This window comes from Martes martes (assembly GCF_963455335.1).
Source record: "Martes martes genome assembly, chromosome: 7".
Lineage (NCBI taxonomy): Eukaryota > Metazoa > Chordata > Mammalia > Carnivora > Mustelidae > Martes > Martes martes.
The window spans coordinates 105,997,654-106,020,044 of NC_137894.1; the positions used below are offsets into that span (position 1 = coordinate 105,997,654).

General features: G+C 49.1%; 2 protein-coding genes across 2 annotated transcripts; both read right to left on the reverse strand.

Annotated features, from left to right (window-relative positions):
• Positions 1-2,939: 2,939 nt before the first annotated feature.
• SIX1 (SIX homeobox 1) lies at positions 2,940-8,428 on the reverse strand. Its single transcript, XM_080807631.1, has 2 exons — positions 6,857-8,428; positions 2,940-4,818 (listed from the first exon to the last, which is right to left on the reverse strand). Exons 1-2 carry the CDS (start codon positions 7,414-7,416, stop codon positions 4,524-4,526), a joined length of 855 nt encoding a protein of 284 aa, XP_080663757.1. The 5' UTR covers positions 7,417-8,428; the 3' UTR covers positions 2,940-4,523.
• Positions 8,429-10,596: 2,168 nt separating this feature from the next.
• LOC308345463 (uncharacterized protein) lies at positions 10,597-15,724 on the reverse strand. The gene is made up of 3 exons (XM_080807632.1): positions 14,776-15,724; positions 13,874-14,291; positions 10,597-11,406 (listed from the first exon to the last, which is right to left on the reverse strand). The coding sequence occupies exons 1-3, from the start codon at positions 14,908-14,910 to the stop codon at positions 11,378-11,380; spliced, it is 582 nt and encodes a 193-aa protein (XP_080663758.1). The 5' UTR covers positions 14,911-15,724; the 3' UTR covers positions 10,597-11,377.
• Positions 15,725-22,391: the final 6,667 nt, after the last annotated feature.

A 22,391-nucleotide genomic window follows, 5' to 3' on the forward strand; every position in this document is an offset into this window, starting at 1 on the left:
AGGGAAAAACAGCTCAGAGAGTGCACGTGGGCCACCAGCGACTCTCCTCACCTTAACCCTGACCCTGCCGTCCCTGTCAACGCCACCTAACCCACGGGAGAAGGGCAGAATGCGCGCGGCGACAGCCGGGTCCGAAGCGCAGCGCAGGCCCCAACTGGGGCCTTCCCTGCTGGGGCCCCGGGCCGCGCGTGGGGAAGAGGCTGCTGCCCAGCACAGGGCCGAGGGGAAAACGTCCGACCAGGCCCCGCCGAAGAAGGGGAGCTGCCCGCCCCGCCGGCCCGAGACTCTAGGAACCAGAGCCGCTCTCCTCGACCGTCGACGTTCTAGCGACAAGCGGGGGAAGAGACACCTTCTCTGGCCCGCACTCCTCCGCCAAGGGCGCGGGTGAAAAGCACAGATCCGAAAGCCGAGGCCAAGGCCTCAGGAAGCAAAGGAGACGGGACGAATTTGAAGCAAGAAGGGCAGTAGGGACCAGGCGGCGGGGCCTAGGCCGCCTCCCGACTGGGCTCTGAGGCCCCAGGCAGCTGCCCTGGACCCAAAGCGCGTTGTCCGAGAACCCGGGAGCCTTCACACCTGCGGCCCCGCCAGGCTCAGCGAGGGGCCAGGACCGCTTCATCCCGCCGCGCCCGGCCCGCTCCAACCCGGCAGTCGCGCGTCCGAGGTCACCTACGTGCCTCAGCCAGAATTCAGCTCCGCTCCACCACTCAAAGCGCGAGACCCGGGCTTCGGCCGGGGAGGTGGCTCTGGGGACACGAGGCGATGTCAGGTCATCGTCCCACGAAGCTCAGGCTCCCGCCTCCTTGACTGGCCCTTCGAGGACAGTCTCGCAGCCTCTGTTCTCAAGGTCTCCGCGGGCCGGGCCACCAGGCCCCGTGCCTGGAGCTGAGCTGTGATGGGGAACCCGCGCGCGACTCTCTGCGAACTGGTGGAGAAGAGGCCCGGCCAGGGCTGGGAGGAGAGAGCAGCGGCGCCCAGACTCGCCGCGCCTCGGCAGGGCAGAGCGGCAAGAACTGCCTCTGGAGTCCGCTGGTGGCGGGAGGAGCTCCCCCAGTTTTCTGCAGCCCGAGTCGCGCGACATGGAAGTCTTTGGATTCCCAGGACCTGGAGGTCTGCCTGCAGACTTGACCAAAGGCCTCCGGGCGGGGGAGGCGGTAGGAGTGAAGCCCCCTTCAGCCGCAGCCGCTGCCCGAGTCGCGGCGGCGGAGCAGAGGAAGGGCGACTCTGCGTGGGTTCAGTGCCAGGTGCCCGACTGGCCCTCAAGGTGCGGGGGAGAGAGGCGTTAACGAGGGTCACCGCACAGCAAACAGACTTCGCCCATAAAGGCCAATGCCAATGCCTCTTCCTGGAAGTTTATTTCCACTTCAGCTCGGGGTCACCACCAAGCTGTCCTTGCCTGGAGAATTGGTTCAAGACCCGCAGCGCTCTGCCCCGGCGGCGCCAGTCTCCTTGCCGGCAGCTCGTGGGGCTTTGAGCGCTAACTGCCGGCCAAGTCTCTTTGCCTCCGAATATTTAGGAAGCTTCGTTCTCAGCCAAGAGGTCAAGACGAACAGGCAGCTGGGACCCGAACAATTGTGTGTTCAGATTTAAAACGTCAGGGGGAAAAAAAATCGCCCTCGTTTTTTTTTTTTTTTTTCCATTTTATTTGGCAAAAGGCTGTAAGGTTTCGTCCTAAAAACACTATTTATAAGCCGTTGTTCATTACTTTTGGCTATCATTAAGAAAACTGCAGAGGAGAAACGAAAAGTGGCTTTTGATTCAGTTAAACTGCAACGCCGAGAAGATAAATTGGAGGTCCCTTAACAGCTGGTCCTCGAAGATTTCCTCAAGGAAAAAAAAAATGTGGTTAGTTCCCCCCAATGATCTCTCTAAAATGATTGCCAAGAAAACTCACAGCAATATCCAGCTTTCTCGCCTCTTCCTGCTTGTCCCTAGTTTAGCCAGACTGAGCCAGGGATGGCGGAGGAAGGCATATTGTGCAATTTCTTATTAAACACATCTGGAATATGCGCACTCTGAATCGAGTGCCAGGGATTTTACAAAGAGTTTATGACTGCGACAGAAAATTGTCCTTTTAACGAGTTTACAAGCAGTAATCACAGGGGTTTTTTACAGGACTGGCTCACTCTGCTCCTCGCCAGATCTGCAGACATTTCTTTCCAAGATTCACCAACCAAGGGAGCAGGAAGTGGGCCCGGGTGCCCAGGGAGACAGATCTTCCACGAGTCTAAAATTATACCAAGCAGAGCTGGAAGAGTGGGGGGTAGTCATCGGAGTAGGAAGAGAGGGCATGTAAGAAATTAAAGTAATTGGCCCTTCCTTATTTTCCAGGGAGATTTCCGCGGTGTCCTTTGAAGCCTGTCAGGGTCATTGAAAGCTATCTTTGTGCAGGGTGTTTGTTTTGGGGAGTGAATGTGAAGAATGTGTGGAGATCCCCTGTGAGAGCCCCTCCTGCAGAGGGTGGCATTTCTCCGTGGCCCAAGACATGGAGAATAAACACCCTAGTGACTTAAATAAACACCAACTTAATGATCCAAAACACTAACAAGGGAGATTGGGACCTTGAGCTCCCAATCCAAATGATGGTCTCCCAGCGGCTGTGTGCACATCTGTCCATCACTGAGGGGGAAAAATGACTTTATAAGTAAAAGTGACTACAGTTAAGTTCAGTGATCCTTTCTCCTTTGAACTCAATCAAAGCTATTTGACATTTTTAAAAACCTCATAATAAGATAGGCCTAAATTCCACTCCCCACCCCATACACACACCTCACTCTCCTAGATCAGGACAGAAAAGATAGGAAAGAGTAAGAAAGAAATGAATACATTAATAGTGATACGGATGGGGGAAAGTCAAAATTATGAAACTGTCACGTCAGAAAATAAATAGACTCTCTCTGGGGAGCAATACTTTTACAAAGCACAAGCAAGCCAATCCTGTTATCCTGAGTAGAATTTTAATAAATAATGCCATTTGTTTCACTAAATTTAAAAGCTAAATACAAAGATACATCATTTTTGCCCCAGGCAAAAATAATATGGAGCCTACATGATTACTGGGATTTTTCTGGACACTATCCGGCAGCAGTGCAAAGAGCTCCTGTCCTACTGGTCTGCTTTCTATTTATACAGATTAATTCACAATGTTGTTATCCTTGTTCAAGTGCCCCCCTTTTCTTCCCAAGCAGATAAATTATTTTACTTTCACAGTCTTGTCATAAACTCGTTAATACAAAAGAGTTGAGTTCACATATGAACGCGGTGGAGAAGAGCTAGTGGTAAACAAAACTGCATATCTAAATAATAAAAAAAATAAATACCCCAAAGCTAACTTCACTCTTTTTCTGTCACATAATCAATTCAGTCACCATTCTTGGTTCAGGTGGTGGCCTTCAAAGTACCCTGCAATTCACAACCACCATTAAGTAAGAAAGCTTTAAAAAAAGGGAGGGGGGGCCAATGACAGCAATACACAACTCACCTTTCAGAAACAGAATCGTACTCCTGGTGTTCTACTAAGTTTTAATTTAGACTGATTTAGGTACAATAGAAAAGAAACCTGAAAACACATGCTGTTTTAGTAACAAATACCAGGTTGCCAGATTTGTCATATATTTTTGCAGGCTAGAAACTAGGAACAAGGGAAACCCTTAACAGGAGTAGGCTACAGATATGAAAGCTTCAAGGGCATGAGAAGTAATGGCATTCAGGAAAGTGTTGTGTTTTTGTTTTTTGTTTTTTTCACATTGGTACATTTCTAAAGTTTGCCATTAAAAAAACCCAAGAAAACAAACAACAACCAAAAACCCTCACTAAATTTGACAAAAATAGTTGTATTACTAATGGTCACTGCTATTTCTAACTGCCTTACACAGAGAGCATTAAGACATTTAGGCACTTGTTTTTTTTCCCCCTAATACTGTTCTTTCATTTTAATCTACATAAAAGTGTTTAACACTAAATAATGAAAAATGTAAACTTAATTTTTCCCCATCAAAAAGTTGTAAAATCATATTTTTTCTATTCACCTTAAGAATGCAACCAGTTCCTCCCGGCTGGAGGGTCTTATTTTCACTATTTTGACTTCTCTCTCTCTTTCTTCATTTCCTTTTCCTCTTTCCAAAAAGACTTTTCCATAAATAAATTAAAAGGAAATATTTAAAATCCAGTTGATTTGTAATTCCCATTCACTGAAAAAAAGAAAGAAAGAAAGAAAAGCTACTGAAGCTGGCACATGGATTGCCCAGAACCGAGACTGGGTGACTGGGTGCTTTTGTTTGTTTGGGTTTTTTTGGTTTTTGGTTTTTGTTTTCCTGATCTCTGCACTGGGATGGGAAATGCAAGAGTCGGAGAGAAGAAGGCGACTAAGCTTGAGATTGCTGTTGGTTTTGAGTTTTAAAAAGATATTTGTGAAAGTCCACCATTCCTTTATGCGCAGAGAACCCCAGAAACAAGCTGCAAAAATGTTCCTGATTTCTATTTACAGGTGTCCCTAGTCACTGCTTCCAGGCCCAGTCCCTCCCCACTTAAGACCCCAAGTCCACCAGACTGGAGGTGAGGGGGCCCAGCAGGGAGTCCTGGAGCTGATGCTGGTGGGCTTGCAGGCTGTGGCTGGGCTGCGAGGCCGTTAAGCCAGGGAGAGAATAGTTTGAGCTCCTGGCGTGGCCCATATTGCCCTGCAGCAGAAGTACCGAGTTCTGGTCTGGACTTTGGGGAGGTGAGAATTCTTCTTCTGAGCTGGACATGAGCGGCTTGCCCCCTTCCAGAGGAGAGAGTTGATTCTGCTTGTTGGAGGAGGAGTTATTGTTTTCGGTGTTCTCCCTAAGAAATAGAGGACAACACCATATGGTTAAAAAAAAAAAAAAAGTAGGTTACAAAAAGTGTGAGTGGAGGGAGGGGAGCTGGAAGGAGGAAAGGGCCATTGTGCAATCAGTCATATACCCAAATGGAGGAGCTGTGCCCTCCCACCCATCCCAAGGGCCCTGGGGGAAGTAAGGAGGCAGAGGAGAAATGGGGAACTACAGACAGAGCAAGTGGGGAGCCAGGTCCTTTCCTCTTCCATATTTTAGAAAGCCAGATCAGTAGGACTTACTCGAAACACAAAAATTATTTTCAAAATTCTGTTCAAGCAGTTATTTTTGAATACCTCTAAACTAGCACCACATTTAGAAGTAATTAAGTTTGAAAGTCTTCCAACAAATGGTTGTTGGTGATAAAGAAAATGATCAGAGGACAAACAGAGCCCCACGCGCAGATGTCTAGAGTGAATCAAGTCAATTGTCCTGTTCCCATCTGAGGAAACAATTAAACGTCGAGTTTCCCTGCCCCTGCCCGGAGGCTGTGGTTTCAGAGGCACAAGACAGGTCATGGGAAGTGGTGTCCGGAGCGGCCCGGTGACCTGAGTAAACACAGGGAGCGCAGCCAGTCTCTCCGATTTCATCAGGGAGTGGGCCCTCAGGCCTGGCTTATAGGACGGCCGTTTTGTAACTAAAGTCTAACTGGAACCGTATTGTCCCTGTCCCCGTGTTAGTCGCTCAGTCCTGAGTCCGTCACAGGCCCCTCTCAACCCCCTGTCGGACATCCACAACAGCGCACCGTTTCCCAGCAGAGGAAACTTCGAGAGCCCGCACAGCCCGAGAGCCGGTGCGGCGTGCCCGGGCGTCGGTCCGGATGCCTGGTGCTGGTAAACCGGAGGATTTCGAAGCCCTGGCCGCTTCCGCCTTCAGAGTGCTGGCCCGTCCTCCTCGGCCCCAGCGCCTGCCAGTCTCCCCCTTTCTCTCCCAGCCCTGCCCTCGCAGTATCTCGCCCACTGCCGCCGAGGGGATCCAGGCTCCGTGCTGTTCCACCCAGAGGGGAAAGCAGAGGCGACATCTGCGGCCCCCTGACTCGGAAGCGAACAAAGGAAACCCAGCCCTCCCGGGCGCTCAGGCTTCCCCCAAAACTCCTCGGCTTCCCGGAGCGCCCTAGCCGCCGCCGTCGCCTCCCCGCGCTCTTCCGAATCTCGTTCGGAAACTCTACAGCAAATGGATGGAGCCGGGCCAGGTGGACGCGGGTGTTCGCGCGAGGAGGGCGGAGGCGGAGACGGGTTAAAATAAGCTCTCCTTCTGCGTGCCGGAGAAAAGTCTGCGACTGGAGACCCCTTCCCCATCCCAGGCGGCAGCGCGGACCGCCAGACAGACCCGCCGCGGCCCCGAGACACGCGCGAGGCAGCCGGAAGAGGAGCAATCCTTTCTGGGCGTTGGGCACCAGATAATGCAGCGCCAACTCTTCCAAAGCCCTCTTTTCTGTGGATTTCTTTTGAAAGACTCCTCCCTTTATACAGCTAGCGCGGAATGAAGCGGCGACCTCTCGCCCAAAAGCCTACCAGGAGAGAGCGAGTAAGGAACGCGGCGGGAGTGGGGCCAGAGCAGACGTCTCAGGCCAGCTCCACCCCTCTGGGGAGCAAGAGGACAGAGGTTCGCTACCCTCAGCCCCCACCGAACCCCTTTCCTCGAGACACCAATCAACACTTCCCTTGTAGTGGATCTCGAAACTCACTCCGCACCCCCCACCCCCGCTCGTCACCCCAGCCAACCAGGGAGGCATGAAAAACAAACCTAGCGCCAGTATTTCCTATGACACTCACACCCCAAGAAACCCACGCGCGAGCGCTCAAATCAAATGACTCCCCATCCCTAGCAAGCGATCGCAGAGTTCATGAACTTTGCTGCAGTACCGCGGAAGCCTGGGCGCCGCCCCGCGGACGGGCTCCAGCCGGCCGGGGAGGACGCGGTGGCGGGTGCCAGCGGGGGCGAGAAGGGGCGGAGGGGAAAGGAAGGCTTCCCGGGGTCGCCCGCGCAGCGGGAAGCACGCCGCGTACCTTTCCTTGGCCTCGGCGGCCCGGTCTCTTTGCCTCCGGTTCTTAAACCAGTTGCTGACCTGGGTGGTGGTGAGCCCAGTGGCCTCGGCCAGCTCCCGCTTCTCACGAGGCGAGGGGTACGGGTTGTGCGCGTACCACTCTCGCAGCACACCCCGGGACTTCTCCTTGAAGCAGTAGCTGGTCTCCTCGCCATCCCAGATGGTGCGCGGCAGCGGGAATTTTCGGCGCACCCGATATTTGCCCACCGCACCCAGCGGCCGGCCGCGCAGCTTCTCGGCCTCCACGTAGTGCGCCTTCAGCCACAGTTGCTGCAGCTTGGGATGGTTGTGTGGCGAGAACTGGTGGCTCTCCAGGATCTTGTAGAGCTCGCGGAAGTTCCCGCGGTGGAAGGCAACCACGGCCTTGGCCTTGAGCACGCTTTCGTTCTTGTGCAGGTGGTCGCAGGCGGGGAGCGACCACAGGAACCTGCCCAGACGCTCCAGGTTCCCGCCTTGCTGCAGAACTTCGCACACGCACGCCACTTGCTCCTGCGTGAAGCCGAACGACGGCAGCATCGACATGGCTGGGGCCTGCCGAGGTGCACTGCCCGGGCGCACGCGGCAGGGAGCAGCGCCGAAAAGTCAGGGGGCGGCAGCTTCAGAGAGGGGGGCGCAGCTGCTCCTAACCCCCTCCCTAGGATTTCCGCAGGCGAAAAAGCTGGTCGAAATTTAGGGCTGGGCGGCCGAGGAAGAAGGAGGAGGGGGGCGCGCTGTACACTGAGCGGCCGGCTCTCTCCGCAGCCTTTTGGGCCTCTCTGGCTCCGGCCTCCCGCCGGGTTGATGCTGCTCGTTGCCGGGGAACTTGGTTTCTGTTCTTCCCGCAGCTGCCTTAAAGCGCGCAGCGTCCCCGGCGCGCTGATTGGCTGCGGGCGGCGCCTATCCGGGGCTGGCCAGCCCGCGCGCCGCTGGGCCAGGCAGCGAGGCCGCGCCGCCCCGCGCGGGGAGGGCGCGGCAGTGGAGCCCAGGATAGGGAGTGGTGGGAGGAGAAGGACCCTGAGAGGTGGGAAGCAGGGTGAGAGGGGGGAGGAGAGATCCGCGCTGCCCAGGGGCGGGGGATGTGAGTGGGTGAGCGCGTCAGGACCCTGCAACGTGAGCCCCCTCTCCAGTGTCACCTAAGGGCAGCCGTGCACATCTCTGCACAAATCAATGAGTCCAGACCGTATAATTCCTCTCCTCTCCCTCCGTACCCCTGTCCCTGTCCCTTGCAGACTTGCCCTTTCCCGGTGAGCTCATATTTAATTACCTTAATGTTGGAATGAATAAATAATGGATTGATGAATAGCTTAGGGAACGCGATAAATAATACAAGATCAGAGCTGGGCTCCGGGCTGTAGCCTCTGGAAGAGTGGCTTCTCCCCGGCTGACTTCAGCTCTAGGAGCCTAATTTCCTCCGCAGTTCTTCCCGTCCCCACCGCCCTCCAAAGGGCACAAGTATTCCCAGTGGATAGCTCTTCCCTCATTTTCAAGAGGCCGCGACTATTTGGGACTATGCAAAGAGCTGTTTAGTGCATTGTTGCTGGGCAAATAAAGATTCTGAGGGCTCATTTGTGATTTGGTATCTTAACGTTCTGTGGTTTAAGCGGGCAGCCTTTTGGACTCAGTTTCCTCACTGGCCGTTTGCGTTTTCCAAGGCCACCTCTGCTACTGAGGAATGCCGAGAAGCTTTACTTGCTATTAGCAAAAATGCTTTGGGAACCTCCTACGAAAGGCGCTGGAAGGGGTGTAAATTAAATAAAACTGTGTCCGGCTCCAATAGCCATCTGATTGTAACCTAATCCTTGCCCTGCTCTGAGAGGGACACTGCCCTCAAAGCCAGGATGACAGCGGCTCCAGGAAGATTAAATAAAGAGGGGTGTGTGTGTGTGTGTGTGTGTGTGTGTGTGTAGGTTGCAATGCTGGCCTATTTTACTGCCAGGGAAGGAGACATGTCCTGCAATTTCAGTCCCATCATCTGTTATTTTGTGTATATGTGGAGAATGTTTAGTAAAACTGTACTAACAAATGAAGCTGTAATTATCTTAAGCCTCATTTGCACACCTTGTTCCAAAGCAATTATTAAAAAGATTTTGAAAACAATTAGCATCTCTAAACAAAGATAATCTATTGTCAGTAGCTGAGACTGGCAGCAGATAAGAACAATGCGGGAAGATAAGGGGAGCAGAATGGTAGAAGGAGAGTGACTTTATAACTATACTTATCTCTGATTAGATAAGTTCAAAACAGAATCTTAAGTACACTTCAAAAATGCTTTTGATTTAAATGCACCCTCTTAGTGAATGCGAAGAACAAACTGTAGGCTCTTTAAACTTGCTTGTCTTCTTCAAATATGTTTTGATTACATGAGCCAGAGCCCAGCTCCACAGAACCATTTATATATTAAGACATAAGTGGGAGAAGGAGCACTGCATAGGTTTCCCCTTGTATTATTTATATGGTTTCAAAATAATGTGCCCAGTTCAGTGCACCCTGAAGCATTTTAAACTCATGAAGGGCTTCACCTTCTTGGCTGTCTCTCCAGAGATTCCAAGTAGAGAGAAGCTGCTTCTCCCCTGAACTTCCACACAATGCATTTTTTTTTTTTGCATCCTTAAAATTCTGCAGTATCCTATGCAATTAGACCTTGGAAATAGATGCTGGTATTTCATTACCATTAGAGTTATTTTTTAAAATGCATTTGATGGGTGCATAGTATTTCTTTTCTTTCTTCTTTTTCTCTTCTTTTCTATTTCTTTCTTCTCTCTCTCTCTCTCTCTCTCTCTGGTGCATATTATTTCAAAAGAGCCCCTACCATATGGTGTGCCTAATGACTTACTTTCTAAACTGGAAGCCTGGCATGGCTGAGCCCAAGTCCATGTGTCTGGTAATTTTCCCTCGCTGTCTTATTTTAGTGCTCATGATGTTTCAGATGAAGTCTTAAGGAGCTGCAGTGTCCTGCCAGAAGGAACGTCTCTGCTTGGAATAGTCCTTATTGACATGGCAGCTGTGTGAAGACCAGAACGGAGGCTTAAACTCCGCTCTAAAAATTAGTTAATCCGTGCTCGCTTCGGCAGCACATATACTAAAATGAGTTCATACACTGAAGACTGGAACAAGTGCACAGAATTAAAATGTGTGTGTAGGGGGTGGAGGGTCTGTGCGTACAGCCACGTCTCTTAGAAGACAAACGGCAAGTTGTGTATGGGGTGTACTTTATAATTAACAATTTTGTATGAGGAAATGAGGCGTAACTTGGACAAATAAGGGCAGGTATAAATTTACAGGGGATGACGAGGAGCAGAAAGATGGCAATTAGACACCAATATGACCACCTTTTTTCTGCTTCCTCCAGACCTCTCTGCCCACTTTTCATCTTTCTTCAAAAGGAACAAGGACGCGAGGACGTTGGCGACAACTGGGGAGATGACCACGTGGGTGCCGCGAGTTCGGGCACCAGGTTGATGAGATGTGATGCTAGTCCTCAGAGGCCATACCGGGGCCGCCAGCCTTTCTCCTGGCATTTAATCCAATAGATCGCGGAACTAGAAAGGAGAAGTGCTATCCGCTTTGTACCAATGAGCCTACCTACTATTTCGATCCCTTGGTTAGGGAAACCAATTGTTATAAATGTTAATTGTTGGCTCGGATATATAAGGTTTCCCAAAATGGAGCCTTTCAGCGAAAACCACTAAAAGAGGTAAAATGACATGAATTTACAAACCACATAAACCAAATGATCCATTTTAAATCGCACACAGAAAGGTTTGAGTTGTTCTAGTAACTTAAAACCTTTGCTGTCAATGCAAATCACACGAAAAACAGAGATGCGTCGGAGATTTAAAGGGAACGAACAACTATAGTTGCTGCCCTCACTGCTTCCCGGCGGCTCCCGAGGGTAACGCGGCCGGTGACCGGCGCCCGACGCCAGGTTTCGGCTCTTCTGTGCCTCTTCTGTGCAGGTAACGGCCGGGTGCGCACAACTGCTTTATGGAGAAGGCCAGTGCCCTAGTTGCTGGTGGGGTTTCTCGGCTTGGTCGTTATAAGGCCTTGGTTTAAAAACCTCTGTGTGGAGCCCACTTGCTTCTCTTCTGGCTTGTAGAGAGATGCTTTGGGGCTCCCGGCCAGCTTTCCTGGCATTCCTTCGCCATCAAGAACTGCAGCGGGAATCCTACTCTATCTACAGATATTTGGAAGGGAAGAGCACCGCGAGGTGTTTCTTCAACAAATTGGCGTCGTCGTTCTAGGGCACTGCGGAGACTCCCCAAATCCTGGCTGCAGTGACAACATTCATCTTTTTCCTCTGCTTGGTTGGAAACTCCGGGTGCCCTCGACCCTTGGGATCCCGGGCTCCGACGGCCACCGCGGCGCCGGAGCAGCCGCCCACCTGCCTCCTGGGGGACCGTGCTCCCCGCGAGGTCTGAATAGGCCGAGGACTCAGGCAGGGAGATTTGCGGACCCCGGGAAGAGAAACTCAAAACCAGTCCATTAGTAAATGAGTTTTGTGTTGTCAAGGTTCTTTCCCATCCACTTGCTGTTCTGAAAAATAGATCACGTTTCGTTATCTTTAGTGGGAATCTGCAACGTGACACCGGATCCGCGCGGCCCCCGCCTCTCTCCCTCCCTCCTTTCCAACCTCGTTCAGCAAGGCCAAGGGGAGCCGGCCGGCCTCCTTGGCTTATTTCTGAACAATGAAGATTTGTCTGTTCCCCTAATATATTTATGTATGTATGGAAGGAGGGAGTTTTCTCCTGGAAGCGGGAAGCTGCGAGCAGAGCCTCCCGCTTCCTTGGTGAGAAAATCCAGCGCCAGCCCAAGACTCCGGGAGACCGCCGCCCCCCGCCCACACCTGGACAAACAGAGCGGGCTGCTCGCCGGCTCGCTGCTGAAAACCCTGCCGCCCCGCGCGACTCCTGCAAGTACAGGCTCCACATTGTCCCAGGGGCGGGGAAGGGAGAGGAAGACCAGCACTGAGAGACAACGCTACGAGGGAACTCAAAGTGGACGACAGGGCTGGGATGTGTGCTTGGAGAGCTCCTGCTCCCCTGTGTGTGTCCTTCCGCGTCTGGTCTCTATGTGTCCCTCTGACTTCTCTCTTTTCATTCTGAAAGCGGAAACTCGTTTATTTTGTGTGCGAACCTCCTCGTTTCTCATTTCTCGTTCGTTGTCTCTTATCGCTCTCACCCTCTCTCCCTCTTTCCCTCACAGCCTCAATCTCATTGTTCTGTTTCTTTCTGTCCCTGTCTTTTTCTCCGTCCCTGTCCCTCCTGACACACACACACACACACACACACACACACACACACACCTCTCCGGATCTCTGCATTTCTCTCTCTCCTGGTCCCCTCCCTTCCGCAAGGCTCTGGGCGCCTGCGCCTGCTTGTTTCTGCGGCGGACCTGAGGTTTCACAGACAGAGGGTGCTGGCGCGGGACAAGTAAACTCTGAAGTGCGGGCAGGGGCGTCTCGCTCATCGGGGAGACCAGCTAAGCGGAGCGGTGGCGTCGTCAAAACGTGGGGAAGCTGGTGGGTAGGGCGGAAGAAGGTGGGCTGGCCACCTGGAGGAAAAGGGCCCTCTTTAGCTGCATTCTGAGAAGGCTGTGGCTCGGGGATTAGCCCCTGACTGTATCTGAGCCAGAAGATGCCACTCAACATCAGCTGGCAAGCACCTTTCTAGAAAATGAAGGGGAGTATTACCAGAATCCATTCTTAAGAATTTAAGACACTCTTGTCACCTCTCTTAATATTGCCTTAGTGCAAGTTTACAAAAAATACTCAAGAGTCCTTATCTTCCATTGAATTTCCAATCAACTCTGTTCTCAACTAATGTACATCCTGAATACCGCATCTGTCTAAGCTAAGAAGAATTTCCTTTTGGGAGGTGAAAGCCTGCAGCTCCTCCTGTTCAGAGGAAAGTGCTAGTGACGGTAATGCAGGGTGACACTAAATAAACAGTTAGGGTGGACTGGAAAGATGGAGTTAATTATCCAGTGAGCTGCATTTCAGCCCAGACCATCAGGGGCTGATTTGTTTTGGCTCATAGTCCGAGGAAGGAGACAAACCACTCTCTTCTCTACATCTCTTAGGGATCCTGATCACTGGTGTCCCAAACAAAACAAAAAACAAAAGCCACTACTTAGGTATCACTATTTCAATTAAAATCTGGGTTTTTACACCTCTACAGACTCTGCAGAAAATGCCCACTCCATTACTCCCTAGCCCTGGAGAGAAGACCCAAAGTGACCCGAAATTGCACTCCTCAAATCCGGTCTTTTTTTTTTTTTTTTTTTTTTTTTTTTTTTAAGAGGCCCGCTGGTAAGGAAAGCGAACATCCAGCATCCCCACCCCATCTCTTCACTTAGATTCTCCCAATTTTATATAACTACATGTTTATAAAAACTAATAAATTGGCCTGGTTTTCACGATGGTTTCACTCCTCCCCCCCCCAAAAAAAAATCAGGCTTCGTGAAATTTAAGATGCAATTAGATTTATTGTTTGCGTGATTCACTGACTATCCGGTTTCTTCAGGTAAGCCTGCGCTTATATATAAATCCTAGTAACTTAAAACTTCTCCCTCCCCACTTTACTCTTCCCTCCCTCCGCTCAGCCCCCTCCTCCCCGGCACATTCTGATATTAATAATCCCCGGCTGCCCCTCTTTCCGGGTCATTACGGTACTGCTGGTCTCTAATCAATCCTAATGCGATGGCAATTGGAGTCCCTGATGACTGCGGCTCGGGTTTCTTGTAATGGCTCTACCACATTTTCCTGGACCTCCTCCTTTAACCTGAGATGCCAGGGGGACGAGTCCCTTCTCGGCTGCTGATTACTTCAAGATGTGGGGGCTGGTTTGAGCCGAACGAGAAAGAGACACCCGCACAGCGTGGCTACCACTGTGGGCTGGGCGGCTGGGGTGAGCAAAGGCGGCTGCACACCCGGCGCCGGCACCCGAACGCCTTTTGCTACTCTCTTTTTTCTTTACTCCCCATTTTCCAGGTCCGAACTCACCCTGGCGGACAGAGACGAAGATTCTTAAAAGCTTTTTTTCCTTTTTTTTCCTTCTCCCGGTACGGAGATGCTTCGTGGTCTCTGGGCCTCTACGGTTCTCGCAGGTTCCCAAAATGCAGCGTCCACCTGGGCTCCGAGGCCAGGCCTGACCCTTGCTCAGGAGTGAAAGCCTCTCCCCATTCTTGAGAGCCAACTCTCTTTGCTCGTAGTTATTTTCTCCCAGTGCAATTCCCTTCTCCCCAATTTTAGTGTACTTGTCCCTAAGAGGAAAAGGAGTCTTACCCATCTTTCCCGCTGACCCTCGACGTCTCTTGCCTTCGTTACTCCAGTAGTGCCTGAAGATCTCAACCGGTTGCTGATCTAAAGCCGAGGTTTCTCTCCCAACCTCTGAGGATCCATCGCTCAGAATCTTTAAACTCTAGGGACAAAGGCCCGACACTTCTTTCTGGCTGATGCCATTGGGAGAGACAACCAAGAGTTGGAACTTGCGCCGGACCTCCTTCTCCCCCATACGAAATCTCGCTAGCTTCCCCTGCCCTGGTCCAGGCCCCGCAGCGAGATGGTCAGCACCGTCTCGGCATTTGTATTCTTCCATTTCTCAGCCTAAAGCCATTTAGCGTAACCCGAGCCCAGGATAATTGCCACGTTTCTGCCGCGATACTTCTAAAACCAAGATAATGCTTCTGAATTGCGGAAGAAAGTGCTGTGGACAAATTGGGCGCTGAGCTGCATAGATGGATCGCTTTGTTAGGGCGGCCGGTGGTTTGCGACTCAATTAGTGCATTTCTGAGAGCAGCTTGCGCTCTGGAGCCGGGTCAGCTCGAGGGGAGCTACCCCTGTGGCTCCCGGGCGCAAGAAGTTTGCGGGGGGGTGGGGGGGGTGAAGGTACTTCAGTCCTGTACCTGCGTCGGTGCGAATCCACGCCATAGGAAATGGTTTTGTAGTTCCACACGAATACATTGTTTGGGTTCTAAAGGATCCAGATTTTTGCGGACAGAAGCTTGACTGCCTCTGCTCCCGAATGGGCCGAGTGGCATTTGTCTGAAGCACTAGTCCTCTGAGCTGTGCGGAAAAAAACAATGGGTGGAGGGAGCTGGAAATGTGCCCACTCAGGCCGCTCCGCGCGTCTCGCCCTCCCCCCCGCCCCCGCCTTGGGTTTGGATTTTGCAACAACTTTTCTAACACCAGGGCTATGCCCTTCTGCAAGCCCGCAGGGTGAGGCTTGCAGATCTCGCAGACCGCGAGGGACGCGTTTAGGACTTGGAACAAGGCTATAAGAAGTTTCCCTGCCTCCACTCAAGTTCACTCGCCACCCTCTCATCACCCGCCTTGCAGGCCCAGGTCCACCTTTGGCGGGCCCATCTGGGCGACCGGGATAAGACGCTCTGCCAGGTGCGCGCGCGCGCGTCCAAGTCGCGGCGCGCGCGCGGAGGAGAGCTCGCAGCCCCGCCCGCTCGCGGGCAGTGCCTTGGCCTGGGAGCCAGGCCTCCCTCCGGTACTGCCGCCTGCGCCAGGAACCCTTCCCCGGGGCCACGCGAGAGCTCTCGGGCGCCGCGTATGCGCTGGGGACAGCTCCGCCCAGTGCTGCAGCCAGAGGTCGGGTGTTCCTGCCCGGCTAAGCTCAGGCCTCGGACCCCGCCGCAGTCTTGGGTTGCTCCCCGAGGCGATTATTGGGACCGAGAGGCGCAGGGTCGTGAAGGAGGGGGCCGGGCTGAGGAGGGCAGGGGCAAAAAGCAGGCGCGCGGAGGTCAGCGGAGCAGGGAGGGGGTTGCCGGCGGACGGCGGGCGCGGCCGCAGGAGAGAGAGGGCGCTGTCTTCCTGGCAAAGGATCCCCGGGCTGGGCGGCAGGAACTGAAACAAAAAAAGAAAAGAAAAGCTGCCGACTGAGTCCCCCGGGTGAGGGACGCGCGGCGGGGAGGGGCTAGGTTGGCAGGGCGGACTCTCGGCCCACCGCCGGGGAGCCGCCTGCCTGCCGCGGACCTGCCGGCACCGACTAGCCCCGAGCCGGACTCGCAAGAAAGGGATCTTTCCTGGGTTCCTTTAGCTTTCCCCACAGTCGCCTTCCTTCAGGGCCATCCTTCCCTCGCCTTCTTCCTCAGAGAACTGGAGGTGTTGGGTAGGGTTGGTGAGGCTTCACTGACGACTGAGGTGCTCCAGTTTCCCCCGAGGCGAGCAGGGAGCGGAGCCAATCCGGATCCCCTGCCCGCAGCGGGGCCGGCTTTTCGGTTTCCAGAGTTCTCCAGAAGGAAACCCGGACGCCAAGCCATCTTCTATGGAAGCGCCATCGCAAGTGGCCTCACCTGGTCTGGCCGCGCCTTGCCCGGGAACAACGAAGACAAGACCCTTTTGTTTACTGTCACCAGTTAGCCGGGGCGCACACTCAGAGACCAGGGGCTCCGGAAGACGACTGCTATCAACCATTCCCCACCCAGACCCACAAATCTTAAAACTGAATTTATATGAATTCAAGAGAAAGTGCTATCCCTCCATTCCAAAAGTACATACTTCTCTGTCATCTACGAAGGATAATGTGTTCTTGTCTTTCCGTGCTCGTAACAAAGAAGGCAAAGCAAACCAAAAAGTTCCCAAATTCCCTCAACTTCTGTCTTGAGAGGTCCCACTGTTTTAACAGATGTAGTAGTTAAAAGGCCCTTCTGCTTTTTACATAGATGACCAGAATCGAACCTCTCCTTACACGTCCGCCACCCGTCTCAAGCTCCTGTCTCCATGTGAATTTCTCGGGGAGTGGAGACTCTTCCATAGCCCTTCCAGCAGAATTTAGGTGGCCCTGTAGTTCCGCCTTTGGCAAGAGAGCAATTTCCTAGGAGTAACTGGGTGGGCTGGCTGCAGTCCGCCTGCCTCTTCACATTGAGAAACGCTTCTCTTGTGGGAACGTCTGTTTCTATTCATCCGATTTTCTAATTTCTTTGATCAGCTTAAATATTTTCTTGGCAAACGGAAATTGACCATGCCATGAATATGATAACAACCTGCTTGGAAAAAAAGTTATTTTGTTTCCAAGCAGCAGGGAAAAAGGGGGCGGAGGGAAGGAGCTGGCTGGTTAGGAATGCCTGTAACAGATTTCTGCACAGACGTCTTTGCAGCCTGAAACAGCTTTGTGAAGCTGCCTTTTCCCCCGATATAGTTTCTTCCCTTTCTCTCCTCCCCTCAGATAAACACACACCTGGCCTCCTAAAAGTCTTTGATAGTCTTTATAAAAAAATAGAACTTCAATAGATGCCTCTGGAGAATTTCCCTTTAAAACATAGATGAAAGGCAAGGTTAATACAATGTTCTCTTAATCCCTTTGCCTTCTGAGTCAAAATAAATATTTTCTTCTGCATATGATTGTACATCCTGCCATTTGGCTGTGGCTATAAGCAAATCGACCGGTAATAAAAGTGTTTTGAGACTGTGTATTAAATGCAGCTCTCTTGAAAGCAAGGGGATTGTGAGGGAGAGAGGGAGGAGTCTTACTTCACAGGCAAGAGTTGGTGGGTTTCTGAAAAAGCTGCAAGAAAAGGACCTTTCACCTCTCATTAGTGATGGCATCAGTGCTCGGGCAGAGTGGAGCTGAGGTCATGTTACATATGGCTCACAGTCTGCTCTGCACTTGAAACGTCAGCTTTGAAATTTTAGAGAGGGGAAAGGTCATCTTTAATAAGCTAAAGTCTGGGGCTCCCATTGCCCTCCTCACAAATTGGGTGGGTGTCCATATGCTTCAAACCTTCTGCACAAGTTTTTTTTTTTATTATTATTATTAAATTTGTAGTTTTAAACTGATTTTTGTTTCACATCTTCATTTAAGTCATAATGTTTTCGGCTGTTAATACTCCAAAAGGACTTTCATTTTTATAGCAACCCTGTCATCTTTCCTTTTCTTTTTATGTAACCATAAAACCGTCTGTTCTGAGTGATAGCTTTTAGAACTCAACTTCCCAGGAGAAATGAAGTGTATCTGTCCATCTGCATACATGGATCCAGACATGTGTGCTATAGGGTTACTCTTCCCGGTGGGTAATTTAGACTTCACTCTTATACACTATATAATTTACTGAACCTTCAAAACATTAAAACTTTCGAATTATGTAAAAGCTCTAGTTTCTGAAAACTTCCTGGGTACTACCAAAATTTTTCATGTCCGTTACTGAAATTTCACATCTTATTTTTACCATGTGGGGGAAACTCTCAAATCAGAATGTATTGATTCTTCCATAAGGCTTAAAGTTAAGGCTAACTGACGTGCTATAATGGTAGATACAGTACTGAAAAAAAAAGTGCTAATATCTTACTTCCTTGTTCAGAAAATATTAGGAACATTTGTGAGTGTTTAATCCTCACATTTGTTCAAGAAGTGGTCAACCAAACCCAAGCCACTGAACTATACTCAGATCTCTTTGTGTCACTGTCAAGATGGATATAAATATTTTTCTTCCATGTAACTCTGCAAGGAACTTCTCAATAGTGACTCAGTTCCAAAACTTTTTCTCCATGTGGCCCCACTGTCCAAGAGAGTAGCCCTACCACACCAATACATGCATTCCTCACTTTCTTTTCTTTGTATCTCCCAATCTTTTGATTCTGTTTATCACAGATCCCAGATTTAGGTTGTTTTTCAGGTTTTTTTCCTTTCTTTGCATAAAACTTATATATTTTATCTTTGTAAAATAAACTTTATAAGAAGGTAAACTCTACACCTAAGGTGGGGCTCAAACTCAGGACTCCTGAGATCAAGAGTCACATGCTCTAACTGACTGAGCCCGCCTGGGATGCCCTGTCCTTATTAAATAAACTTTAAAATATAAGACAACTATGTATGGTAATCAGGATCAAATAGTAGACTCAATTTTTAGAAATTTCTTCTCCCACTCTGCAAATTGAAAACGTGAGAACTATCTTCAAACATCCTTTTGAGCAAATAAGGGGTCCTCATTACTAAGGAATTTAATGATTGTGATATGCGGATAAGTGTTAGTTTTGCTTTGTTTCTAGACGGAGTCTCAAAAATCCTTAATTTTGGATTAGCAAAAATTTAGAAGAACAATCCACAAACTAGCAACTGAAGCTATAGCTGAGTAGAATGATTTCACAGCCACGAATGACATCAAGTAAATAATTTATTTCTAATCACTTTCCTACATTAGGGTCTCCTGCTAATAAGCAAGTGGACTTTGTAATACTTCAGCTCATCCAAAGCACTTGAGGTTTGATGGCCCAAATGGTTTATTAAGTTCAATCAATCTAGTCGATAGAAAGTCAAGATAAAGATGTAAACACTATATAGTCTTAGGGAATGCATATGTATTTGGGAGGGAGGTAATGTTGCTTTTTCTGTTTGTTTGGGGGTTTTTTGACTAAACTTTAAAGCTTCTAAAAGCACTCCAGGAAAATTTAAGAGCTGATTATGTCACCCAGTAAGCCTGAAAAACAAGAAGTGAAATATTTCAATAGGCAGGTTCATCACTGACAGGTCAATAACTCATTAAAGGCCTATAAAAGGAATACTAATAATTTACATTTTTTATGGGATCCCTCACTCAAGAAACTTTAACATTTTACAAGCCTGATCTCACTCGTGTCCTCAGAACTTTGGGAGATATTATCCTTATTGCAAAGAGTAATTATCCCTATTATAAAAATATGGCAAAGAGGTTGTATAATTTGCCTGTGGAATTATAATTCAGAGGCAGTGTGAGGATAAGAGCTATGTATCTTGGTTCCTTCCCAATTTGCTTTCCCAAAAAGCAAATTTCCAGAAAAAGCTCAATGACTAACGTGGTTTAGATTTAATGAGTTCTTGGAAAATTTTATTTTCCTTAAGATAGACTCTAAAATTCAGATTCCAGACTTGTGAGAAATTTCATAAATGTCTTTAAGTTATCAAGAAAAGGAAAATATAACATGAAGTGGCCTCAGTCCACATGGACCTGGTAGTTCTTTCAATCTGTCTGGAAATAAGCAATAGTCTTAGTTGGTACAAATGTCATGTGGGAGGAGACATACAGATTACAGAACCATGAGGTAATTAATACAGCTTAACTGTCCCACAGAGAAACTATTAAGTGTTCATAAACAGGGTTACAATAGAATGCATACTCTATGACAAGATTGGCCTGTACTTTCAATGCTTATCATTTTTTTTCTTCAGCTTATTTAAGAGAATATTAGAAATTCCAGAAAATTAAGGATTTAGTTCATCTTAAGAGCAGTGTTTCACAAACTTAGTGGGCAAGCAAATTACCTGACGCACTTGTAAAAATTCAACTTATGGGACCCTACCCCCAGAGTTTTTGATTCCTTGGGTTTTGTCTTTTGGTTTTCTGTTTTTTTAAAGATTTTATTTATTTATTTGACAGACAGAGATCACAAGTAGGCAGAGAGGCAGACAGAGAGAGAGGAGGAAGCAGGCCCCCCGCTGAGCAGAGAGCCTGATGTGGGGCTCGATCCCAGGACCCTGGGATCATGACCTGAGCTGAAGGCAGAGGCTTTAACCCACTGAGCCACCCAGGTGCCCCTGATTCCTTAGGTTTTAAGTGAAACCCTGGAATCTGTATTTTAACAAGCACCCTGGGTGATTTTAACGCAACTGATTAATGGGCTTTTCTTCGAGGATAAACATTCACTCTACCTGAGGTAGGAGTATTTTTTTTTTAAAGGAAGGTTTTATCAGCATGAATAAAGTTTAAACTCCAAATTTTGACCTAGCCAGAATTTACTCTTCTCTGTACAATTTCAAAAGAGGATCTTTAGATTAGGTTTTTGCTGGTGGGAAGGATTTCTGGGTCTCTGGAGAGTTTTGTTGGCATTAAAATGTTTCCGGGTGCCTGGGTGGCTCATTTGGTTAAGCGTCTGCCTTCAGCTCAGGTCATAATCCCAGGGTCCTAGGGTTGAGCCCCACCTTGGGTTCCCTGCTCCTTGGGGAGTCTGCTTTTCCCTCTCCCTCTGCCTGCTGCTGCCTCTCCCTATGCTCCCTCTATCTCTCTCTGTCAAATAAGTAAATAAAATCTTTAAAACAGAATGTTTAAAAATTAAAAATAAAATCTAGATAGTAATTAGATAGAAATTTCTGTTTGGGCTAGTAATTTCTAGCTAGTGAGTAGATAGAAATTGTCCTCTTTAAGAGATTGCTTCTGCTGAATGTGTTAGCAGAGAAGTGGCACCAGACCAGAAGAATAAGACAAGAAGCAAAAATCTTTGAGGAAAATCTAAGCACCAGTCACAAAAATAAAGCAAATCTCATTAGCCAAAGAACAGTGCCTAGGAGTGTGACAGAGAACAAGGAGCCACTATTGCCTCCTGAATGTCATCTGAAAAACCAAAAGGCTTTTTAAAACATTTCTCAGTGTGCATGACCTCTTAGAATAGTGTAACCCAAATGGGCCCCAATCCCTTAAGATCTGCAAGAAATGAAGACGCTCTGGAGAGTTAGCACAGTATGATACAAGGAATGGAAAATAAAATTTAGGAGGAAATGAAAAATGGTTGTCTACACTTCAAATAGTGGCCATTTGTTGCTTATGAAAGTATGGAAGACTTTTAAAATAAATAACACAACCATATAAATCATGGCTTCTTGCTTGTAAGAGGGAGATTCAATATTGGAAAAGGTTCACAATAGCAATTTATTATTTTTCTCCTTTGAAGATCATTTGAAAATGAGCTCATGGAAACACAGACACTGGACTCCTTGCCACTGAAAGGGGCCAAGAGGTCATTAGCTGAACCTGACACTTGAGGAAGCAGAATCCCTCCAAAAACGTTTTTGATGGGACAACCCCAGCGCTGCTTAAACACTTGAGTAATGGAGAACTCACTGCCTCACCTCTCTTTCGGACATTTCGAGCATTGCCAAAACAAGAAAGATATGAATGGTGGTAAGAAAGTCCCTTGGAATGCATGGTCCTGTACAAAGTAGATAAAATGTGAGAGAAACATGAAGGGGATCTTCTAATTATTTATTGGCCAAGTAGAAAGAGTAAACTGTACTAGCTAAACTGCTTTCTCCAGTTTCCATTTTAGGCATTTATGCTGTTTGCCCACTGCCTAGTAGGCTGCTGGAGTTCACTATAGGAAAAGTAAATATTGTCATTTCAAATAAAGAACTGTTTATTATATAACAGAACAGAAGCTGCCTTCTATTTTTGAGACTCTGCTAAGTTAATTGGGGACAGTAGCCAAAGCAGCTGCCCAGGAGATGGTGTTTTCCAACAGCTACAGTCCTTCAAGCTAAACTGGGTTCACGTGTGTCTACAAAGTGGCAATCACATTGTTCTTGTCGTTGAATGTTCTTTGGCTCCTGTTGGGAATGAGTAAATGGGGGCACCATTTGTACTATTTTACCAGCCCTTTTGATGCCTGCAGGGAGAGCAAACTATTAGGCAAGACAGATCAAAGCCGAACCTGACGGCCTGCTACCAGGAATGGGAGTTAGCCCAGGCTCCTCTTAAGGAACGGGGAAAGGTTGACTTAATGCCTATTTCCGTCTAACTCAGTAGTTCCAAAATGTTGGTAGATTTGG